Source organism: Diaphorina citri, unplaced genomic scaffold, assembly GCF_000475195.1.
Source record: "Diaphorina citri unplaced genomic scaffold, Diaci psyllid genome assembly version 1.1 scaffold22, whole genome shotgun sequence".
In the NCBI taxonomy this organism is placed as follows: domain Eukaryota; kingdom Metazoa; phylum Arthropoda; class Insecta; order Hemiptera; family Psyllidae; genus Diaphorina; species Diaphorina citri.
This window is the reverse complement of record NW_007377460.1, coordinates 39951-50814: the sequence shown is the minus strand read 5'-3', so window position 1 is coordinate 50814 and position 10864 is coordinate 39951. Positions and strand designations below refer to the sequence as shown.

The 10864-nt window shown below is 39.9% G+C and overlaps 1 protein-coding gene across 1 annotated transcript in view; it reads right to left on the bottom strand.

Moving 5' to 3' along the window:
* Positions 1 to 5754: 5754 nt before the first annotated feature.
* The window catches only part of LOC113467373, a 10580-nt gene continuing 5470 nt past the window's right edge, over positions 5755 to 10864 (bottom strand). The window contains exon 3 of the mRNA XM_026823508.1: positions 5755 to 5925. Within this exon, the coding sequence (XP_026679309.1) occupies positions 5802 to 5925 (124 nt within the window). The 3' untranslated portion in view covers positions 5755 to 5801. The remainder of the gene's footprint in view (positions 5926 to 10864) is intronic.

Sequence of the window (10864 nt, the reverse complement as noted above, 5' to 3'; positions counted from 1 at the left end):
GTGTTCCCTATTCAGTTTCCAACAGACCTTCCATTGTTGGGAATCTTAGATTTCCTATGGTAGGTAGTAGGTACAATACACAGACGCTACCACGCCATCTAGTGGTTGAACTAATCCCCATATTTTCCTTTTAAAATAGGGGAAATGAGATTTAGGAGAGGGGAAAATCGTCTCCGTTTCAGAAAGGAAATTAGGACCAAGCTCTCCCTGGCCCCTCTCCAAATTCGGGCCTGAGTTTTCCTTACCTGATATCATGGTGTGCCATGTCGTATCCCAAGTTATCACTTGAATAAAAGTTGAACACGCATCAGGGCCGGATATAAAGGAGGCTCCAAAGGGATAAGAGACTAGACTCGAAACCTAATGAAGATGAGTAGCGACCAGTGGCGGCATTACCAGTGTAAAACTATTATTGCATTATCGAAATTGATTTGAAAGAAGGCACTTAATAATACTGTGATATCCTCAAAATTTGTGAAAAAGCTCCTCTTTACCACAAAGAATTTGAGATATCATCGGAAATAAAAAATGTCAACCGCGCGAAATTCGTACACCCGCCCCTGTAGTTTTACTTAGGGGTGGAAATACGTACGGTATCGTTCGTCAAAAATTTACAATATGTCACACAACTTTATCCATGGTACGCTGCGCCATGAGGGAATTGAAATTTCGGGGGGAAAAACGGAACTGTACCAACTTTTCGCCCTATGGGGAAGAAAAAACATAACAGGTAATATAGGGACACCTACATGAAATACGTATATGTACCTACCTAATACAGAGCTGCAGTACCCACATAGTATGCAAAATATGGCATAGAGATGAGTGTTTCACCGCCTTTTCTATTTTCATACCAATGAAACATTTTCCGCTATGTTGAACTTTATGACTTCATGAGCCTGTGTCGTAGTATGTCCCCCCGCTAGCGACCTTTTCCCATTAGATATGGGAGAAAAAAAGCATCTCCCCATTTAGGTGCTAGGGAAACATCCCCCGCCGACCCAACCAAATGCATTCGCTGAATACTGGCTCTCCGATTTCCAAAAAAACTATGTGACATTGTTATGACAGAGGTCATGCTGATCCAAAAATGACTGCCCGATGACATTCTACACCGTAGCGCGACCGCCCTAGAGGTAGTGTCCAAATAGAACATACGATCATAACATGACATATTTTGACATACCTATTTATAGTAATGACATTATTATCACCTGATATTACCTATGTTTCGGGGTTATGGGTTTTGAAGTCAATCTCGTTTGACCCATTCTGTCCTCAAGTCCCGTTGAGTGTGATTTAGTTAAACTAATAGGGCTAATTGGATTTTTTTTAACTCATATGAGCCAGCCATTATATGGTCATGTGAGGTCATTGGGGTTTTATTCCTCATTGCCTTTTGGGTGCTACTCAATATGTAGGTAGGTACTATGTTTTATTCTCACGTGACTGAATTCACGTCGATGTTGTTTACAACAGCATTTGGTATCCCAGGCGGTTCACCGTCCTTTCGTCCAAATACCAACCACAAACGAGGTTTCTTAACATAAGTGGTCTATTGGAAACGGACGCATTCAATGACCTTAAGAGTCCAAACACTGAAGAGTCATTCTTGTGTATCTCTTTTTTCTTCGCTTTTATGTGATGATGCTTTCTTTTCTTCCTCTCTTACTTCTTGATCTGACTTTATCCACGTTCATTTTTTCCTTTGGTCTCTTTCTCTCTTTCTCTCACTCTCCTCCATCTCTCTCTCTCTCTCTCTTTCTCTCACTCTCCTCCATCTCTATTTTTAATTAATAAAGGAAGAAACTAAAGAAGATAGAGAATTCTGCGGGAGAGAGAGAGAGAGAGGAACGGAGAAAAAATAGATTTGTGAGGGCGTTGGAAGGGGGATGGGGGGGATCACTTTGTTTAGGGAAAAATAAGTTGGATTTCGGGGGATTTGGGATTTTCAAAATTAATTCCTAAAAGCATACTACCTACTTATTATCTATTCTTTATCTTCCTAATTAATAGGTACCTAGGTATCATACCGACCCGGCACCTTGAAATAGAGGATCCTACAGATATATGAAAATAAGATAGGTATAGCTAAATCAGCTCTAGCCGAATGCTTGAAATTCTTGTATTATTGAATGAAAGAAGAAAGTTCTCATTTTTTCGACGATTTTCCCTTGAGTTAATCTGTTGTAATTTTACCTCTTAGGGAATTCCTTCTTTCGCTATAAAACTATACATTATAAATTCTCGAACATGTGTCCAATGCCACTTGAATTTGACCAAAAAGATTGATAGGTACCTAAAGAACATTCTTTGTTTATTCGTCGATTTTTCTGCGTCCGCAGTTCAATAAACCACTGGTTTTACTCACAGTAGCGTGTAGAGTGGACAGCCAAAACCCATCCTAAATTTCACCATGAGAACCGGCATGGTAAGCCCGAATAAAAAGAAGCCTATAAGCGTAAAATCCAGGTACAAGACAGTAGACAGTGAATAAAAAGAAGCCTTAAAGCGTAAAATCCAGGTACAAGACAGTACCTATAGTTATGAAAGAATATAAATTCAAAAGAAAAAGGCGAAACCCCCTCGAACAGAACCCAAGAATTGTTGAAATGGAATATTTATCTTATAGGATACCTGGAAAATATTATTTATGAGCCAACAAAATATAAACACAGTTAGCGTGTAGAGTGGACAGCCAAAACCCATCCTAAATTTCACCATGAGAACCGGCATGGTAAGCCTGAATAAGAAGAAGCCTAAGCGTAAAATCCAGGTACAAGACAGTAGACAGTGAATAAAAAGAAGCCTAAGCGTAAAAATCAGGTAAAAAACACAGTGAATAAAGAAGCCTAAGCGTAAAATCCAGGTATACAAGACAGTAGACAGTGAATAAAAAGAAGCCTAAGCGTAAAATCCAGGTATACAAGACAGTAGACAGTGAATAAAAAGAAGCCTAAGCGTAAAATCCAGGTACAAGACAGTAGACAGTGAATAAAAAGAAGCCTAAGCGTAAAATCCAGGTACAAGACAGTAGACAGTGAATAAAAAGAAGCCTAAGCGTAAAATTCAGGTACAAGACAGTAGACAGTGAATAAAAAGAAGCCTAAGCGTAAAAATCCAGGTACAAAACAGTACAAGAGAGTAGACAGTGAATAAAAAGAAGCCTAAGCGTAAAATCCAGGTACAAGACAGTACCTATAGCTATGAAAGAAAATAAATTCAAAAGAAAAAGGCGAACACCCCTCGAACAGAACCCGAGAATTGTTGAAATGGAATATTTATCTTATAGGATACCTGGGAAATATTATTTATGAGCCAACAAAATATAAAAAAAGGACCAATATAAGGTTCAAGTCACCCATCCATTTATTGGCCTTGCTCGGCGTAGCTTAACATAGGTGACGCTAAAACCGTTTATTGGGGGGGAAGGTGAAGTAACAGTACAGGAGGATGGTATTTATTTACTACGTTGCAATGAGAGAGAGAGAGAGAGAGAGGGGGAGGAGAGGGAGGGAGAGAGAGGGAGAAAGAGAGAGATAGGTGTGGGAGGGCGGGAGAGGGAGAGAGACAGACAGAGTCCTCTCTGGGTTTGGGCTCGAATTTGTCTGGCAATGACAATAATGTCTTATCGTGGAATAGATTACGTCATATCAAATCTAACTGACAACCACACCAGGGGGCACCTAGGGGGGGATCTGGTACAGGGGGGGGCACCTAGTCAGAATCTAGGAGGAGAGGGGTGCACCCAGGAGCTGGGAGGAGGGGAGGTAGGAATATTTAAATTTCCAGCTTTACATAGCAGCATCATGTTCTAAAGAACAGCATGGAACCTTTCATAAAACTAAGGGAGGGGAGGTTGGGAGGGGGAGGGAATGCAATATCTCTTCTATCCGATCTGGTGGCGTAGACTGGAGGGGGTTCTGGGTACCTAGTACCTACCTCATGTCATAGCCTTGTACACTAGTAGTTCAGTGAACTATTGATATTGTACACCAGTAGTTCAGTGAACTATTGATACCGATCGCTAGTAAAAAGACTCTTACGGGGTCCCCAAAACGGGATCAAGAAGTGTTTCCCCTTTATGCCCGCCATTCACACTCAAACCGACTGACAGACCGCGGTCCCACAGACCGTCTGTCTTGTGTAACGGAAAAAGCTCGAGACCCAGGTGTGTCATACCGACTGACAGACCGCGGTGCCACAGACCGTCTGACAGACAGCGGTCTCGAACTTTTTCCGCCACATACGTTAAGACAGAGCGTGAGTCCTGGCCTTATGGAGAAAATAGTTGTAATTTTGGCCGTGAACCGTATGAGCACTATGAGCGCAAATAATGATTTTTGTGACACAAATACACGAACGATTCAATTTATTAAAAACATCGAAATCCCTACGTGGCCTGACCAACTTAGATCACTTCTTCTGGGAGTTATTACATGGCTGTTATAGCCTCACCCCCAAAATGTTCGGATAAGGATGTGGGATATGCCTGGTGCAGACCCGTAGGGTGTGTTCAACCTAGGGTAGAACAGTAGACACTGAAACATGCTGATAATTAGATACAATCATTGTTTGGACAGTAAATTAATGAGGTATAATTACTTTAATGAACCAAGTGGGTTAAAAGTTTTACCTTTTTTTTCTACCAATTTTCATCATTACTTGTCCGATTTTGATGAAATTTGACGAGAAAGTTCATCAAGTGGAGGAAATTTTTGTGTTCCCACAATCAGGTTTTATGTTTGTTACCTAGTTTTTTTGCTGGAGATTCCAACCCCTTCTCCATTGTCCTCACTAGGCTGAGTGCCCCCTATGACTGAGTGCACCCCGTAAAATGTAATATCTAATTTTACGTTGTCTCTGAAGAAAGATGTCAGTTTATTTATGGAACACTAGGGGAAGGAGAGAGAGGGAGTGATTGTGGAAGGAGAGAGAGAAGGAGTGATTGAGGAAGAGAGGGTAGCAGTAACTCAGAACAGAACTTTTGAACTTCCATCAAACTGAGAATGAATGAATGAAAAGGGTCCTCCCCATAAAAGTTCTTTTCGAGACAATTTTCTTTAGATTTTTGATAGAGGGAATAGCTTAACCCAACTTTTAGGACTGTTTGCCCCTATACCTAAGCCTCAGAGTGAACTTTTTGTGTACATTGATAGAGGGAACTGTAACTGTAACTGCTAAGGTCCTATCGCTCCGAAATCGAACAGAGTGGGACAGGAATCAGGGTAGGGGGAAAGTCATGCAGCCGTTCTGAGAATGAACAATATCTGATGTTCAGGATAAATGTTAGGAATCGGTACTCATAGACAGCCGCTTGATCGGTACACGTAGGCGACCTGCCTAATAGGCTGTTGTGGTAGTCGATTCTGATTGGTCTAGATATAAGTTGTTTTCTTGTTTCTGATTGGCTAGTCTGTTAGTGCGAAAAATTTGTAAAATAAAATGGAGAAGAAAATGTGCTTTTCCGATGGTTCTTTTTAGTTTTCCCAAGGAATCATGAGAGTTTTCCATTTCACAAGTACCTAGTTCAAGTAGATTATTCACAGTGAGATGGCGAATTACAGTATAAACACTTCAGCAATTCCCAACAATAAAAGTCTCCCCGGGCGGGAAGCGAACCCGCGACCTAGGCTTTGTATTGTCCATCCTGGGTATTTGTAGGTCATGCAGATTACCTGAGGGACCTATTTTCAATGGCACAAAAATCTGCTAAAAAGAGGAAAATAGAAAGAAAGCTCCCACAGCTATTATCTGCAAGGTAAACTACCCTACAGTTTTTATTTGTCAGAAACATTCCTCTAAATTCTCCCTCGTTTGATTCTGGGTTTCTTTGTTTCTTCTTCACTTTCTTCGTATCTTTTACTTTCCATTTTTCTCTTGCTTCTATTTGCATCATATCTGCTGTTACTCGAATCAGTATCATTTTCCTGCTCTATGACTTTGAAACATCACCCAAGTAAGCGCAACTGATCTATTGTAAAACTAAGAGGACCTAAAAAATCCCATGACCCCTGCTCAGTTCCCCCGGTGAACAGCGAGGGATATCCTGTGACTGAAGAAGGCATAGAGGTTCTGTCTCCCGTACCGTTATAGATAGAGATATAAGTATTAAGTTATCGTCAGGTAAGTTGATAAGTATTGAGTACCTACCTACTTTGCGAATTAAATTTCATACAAAATATTCTCTTACATTGTCGCGTGCATGAAAATAAGGAGTGAATTTCAGGCGACAATTGAACACCAATTTTTTACAATAAAAAGCTTCTTCTTTTTTCTCCTCCTCTCTTTTCTTCTTTTTCTTCTTCTCTTTTTCCTCCTCCTCTCCTTTCTTCTTTTTCTTCTTCTTATCCTTATTCTTCTCTTCTTCCTCCTCCTCCTCTTCTTCTCTTTTGTACTGAAATCTGAGAACCCATCTCTCATTTTTTTGTAACATGTTTCATATCCAATCAAAAGTCAATACATTTCGTAAAAAAAGGGTATCATCTTACCCGAAGAGCCCACGGGAAAAAGAATGTAGGTAGTGTTACGAAGAAGTAGGGCCATGGGAACACTGACAAAGTGTTATTTTACCTGTTTTGTCACATGTTTCATATCCAATCAAAAGTCAATACATTTCGTAAAAAAAGGGTATCATCTTACCCGAAGAGCCCACGGGAAAAAGGATGTAGAGTGTTATGGATAAGTAGGACCTTTGGCACACTGACAAAGTGTTATTTTACCTGGAGAACTTCATCTTTCTTGTCATGGGCTGTTCTCTTGTTATTTGTGTTTACGTCTTATTCGTGTAATTTCAATCTTGTCAAATCACCTGTGTTCCTGTGAGGGGGAAGAGGGGGAGGTGGGGATAAAGACATGGAGGAGGGAGGGAAATTGAAGAATAGGGAAGGAGGGATTCACATCTGGATTATAATAAGTCAATTAGTGACACCAATGGCATCTTTTGGGCTGAAATTCCTCGAATGTATAAATTAGGTAGTACTTTTTCCCTCTTAACTTCTTAAAAAAAAGCTACTTTGATGCTTATTTTGGCCAAATTAAAGTCTGTTGTGCACGTTGCATATTTACGCTAACGGCAGGCGTTCATAAAAAAATATTGGTCTCTACCTATTGGTGGGCGGTGTGCGCGAAAGGAATATTAGCATTCTTCTTCCTCCTCTCCTCTCATTTTCTTCTATTCCTCCTTTTCTCTATTTCCTAATTTTCCGTCTCATGTCATACATAGGTAATTACATTATGTACCTACCTGCATTACGTATCATCCTATCAATGTAATTGTAGACACAGTAGACAGGCACCCCTTCATTTCCTAACCATGCTCAACGTATGTGTACAACCATCTACCTACCCTTCTGTCTTCTTCTTCCTCTTTTTGTTCTTCTCCTCCTCCTTCTTCTTTTCCCTCACGAGGCTGAGTGGGCCCCGCAACAGCCAGTCACGGAATCAATCATTTGCATGATACAAATTTCTTGACCCCGCCGGGAATCTACGGGATGGGCATGCTACGACACAGACCACATGCGTCCAATGTAGCAGTTGTTTCATTGCTACGAAAAAAACGGCGGTGAAACACTCATCTTTTAAAATATATATATAAAAAAAATCGAACCCGGTTCTCCCGCGTCCAAGGCGAGCGCAGTGACCACTACGCCATCCTTATTGCACGTCCAATCTTCCTTATTGAAACACTAAGCTTCACATCTCTTCTTGACCATAGTGGCACAGTCCTTGTAACATAGAGAGAGTTGCCAGACTTGCCAGACATCCCGAACAAATTGAAATGTTTGGAACAAATTGAAATGTTTTCTGTCTTCGAGATTTTAACTCGAATCTCCAACCTGTTCTAACTTCTGAGGTTGCATAAAAGAACTCTTCCCAGCCTACCAGCCTAGTTAGCTTAGTGGGTCTCCTTTGTAAACGCTAGGTCGCGGGTTCGATTCCCGCCCAGGGCGGATTTTATCCTCAACATCCCGCACCGTGGCAGTAATTACCAACGGGGGAAGTTTTCAATACAATGACTCCTGCTGAGACAAAAGAGCGGCTACAGTCATTGGTAGTAAAAGAGAGTCACCGAATTTTCTAATTAAAATAAAAAGAATAAAATTTATCCTGGCCTTTGCGTCGGATAATACACTTACGGAAACTTCAGGGGAAAAAAGTAATGAGCAAAATTATATTATTATATTAATTAATATGAAAATATTTATAAGCTAAATTAAAATGAGAAGATTAGGAGAGAGAAAAAGAGAGGGAGTGAAAGAGAGAGAGAGTGAGGGAGGAAGAGAGAGAGAGAGAGAGACGGAATGCTGAGCACGTTTTGCAAAATTGAAGTCAATCTCGTTTGACCCATTCTGTCCTCAAGTCCCGTTGAGTGTGATTTAGTTAAACTAATAGGGCTAATTGGATTTTTTTTTTTAACTCATATGAGCCAGCCATTATATGGTCAAGAGGTCATTGGGGTTTTATTCTTCATTGCCTTTTGGATGCTACAGCTCCTCAATATGTAGGTAGGTACTATGTTTTTTCTCACGAGACTAAATTCACGTCGATGTTGTTTACAACAGCATTTGGTATCCCAGGCGGTTCACCGTCCATTCGTCCAAATACCAACCACAGACGAGGTTTCTTAACATAAGTGGTCTATTGGAAACTGACGCATCAGTACTGAATCACAATTCGATTTCCTTGAAAAAAAAACGTCAAAAGCTTGTTCCCCTAGCGCAGATTGTTACCCTAATATTATGTATAAAAACATTATTAACATACTATCATGTATTTAAACAATAAAAAATAATTGAATTGAATTGAATATAAAATGTAGGTATTACTTCAAGGTGAGAACATCAAAGGGTTAACTAAACTAAGTAGAGAGAGGAAACAGGAAGGAGAGAGAGCGAGTTCTATACCTTGGAAAGAGAGTGAGAGAGATGGTACCAGCATGAGACAGTTGTGTTTGTTCAAAGAGACCTACTTTCTTTACACCTCCCTCTCTCTCTCTCTCTCTCTCTCTTTTGCTCCATTTTTCAACACCTTTGAAATAATTCATTTGACGCAAATGGAATGTAACCTGCATTATTTCATTTCTTCAGCTACCTATGTAGGTAACGTATAACTAGGTAAATAGAAACATAAAAAAATATAGGCCTACCTATTAAGAGAAAAATCTAAACCGATCCTGAGATATGATCAATTTTTGATCGCTAAAATCACCATAAGAAATACACAGAGTGCAGAGAAATTAAAAAAAATAAATAAATAAAAAAAGATTAGATGGTATATACTCTCTCCCTTTTAACTTCTCCTTTTTATTTTATTAAAAAAAAAAAAATGCTACCTACTTTGCTGCTCATTTTGGCCAAATTAAAGTCTGTTGTGCACGTTGCATATTTACGCTAATAGCAGGCGTTCATAAAAAAAAAAATATTGGTCCCTACCTATTGGTGGGCAGTGTGCGCGAAAGGAATATTAGCATTCTTCTTCCTTCTCTCCTCTCATTTTCTTCTATTCCTCCTTTTCTCTTTCTCCTCATTTTCCGTCATATGTCATACATAATTACATTAAGTACCTACCTGCATTACGTGTCATCCTATCAATGTAATTGTAGACACAGTAGACAGGCACCCCTTCATTTCCTAACCATGCTCAACGTATGTGTACACCCATCTACCTACCCTTCTGTCTTCTTCTTCCTCTTTTTGTTCTTCTCCTCCTTCTTCTTTTCCTTCTTCTTTCTTCTCCTCCTTCTTCTTCTTTCTTCTTTTTCTTCTTCTTTCTTCTTCTTTTTCTTCTTCTCCTCCTCCTCCTTCTTCTTTCTTCTTTTCCTTCTTCTTCTTCCTTCTCCTCCTCCTTCTTCTTTCTTCTTTTTCTTCTTCTTTTCCTTCTTCTTTCTTCTTCTTCCTTCTTCGTCTTCTTCTTCTCCTACCTATACCTATCCTTCTTTCTTGCCTCTTTTCTGTGCCGTTCCATTCTTTTCTTTTGCACACGAGGCAGGAAAATGGAGACCTGCCGGAAATGAAAAATTGATGTGTAAAGTTAACAAACAAGAAGAAAAGAAACATGTCGGGGTGACAATTAGGCGTGTTTCCCCTACCTAGGAGATGGAGGAGGTGGAGAAGGAGGAGGTACATAGTGGGGAGGTGAGAATAAGGGAAGGAAGGGTGAAGAGGGGATCAACCTTTTATTGGTGTGTGGGATTTTTTTTTTTAATGATGTACTTTTAGCCAACACCTGGGAGCAGCCTAAGACCCGTTTCGTTCTTATTTGACATAGACATAGCTAGACATAGCTCTCAGGTGCTGGCCAGGAATTTGGAAGTGTTATTTATACTTCAGAGATGGAAATTGTGGAGAAACGAGAACCTGCGTTTTCTATGTAAGATTATATTTGTGTTGAGTGTTGTTGTGAGCGCCACATACTCGTATTGTATCTACATCCATAAATCCTACGAATTGCAGTAAAAATGGACAGTAAAATATATGTATGTATTGTATAGCATCAGTAAGAATCGTAAAATCGTCGAAAGGGAAAACTTTGTATAGGTTACGATAACATATTAAACGCAAATGGAGAGGTAAAATTAAAAAAAATCACAATTCTATTTCCTTGAGAAAAAAACGTCAAAAGCTAGTTACCCTAGCGCAGATTGTTACCCTAACATAAAATGTAGGTATTACTAAACTTCAAGGTGAGAACATCAAAGGGTTAACTAAGTAGAGAAAGGAAACAGGAAGGAGAGAGAGCGAGTTCTATACCTCGAAAAGAGAGTGAGAGAGATGGTACCAGCATGAGACAGTTGTGTTTGTTCAAAGAGACCTACTTTCTTTACACCTCTCTCTCTCTCTCTCTCTCTCTCTCTCTCTCTCTC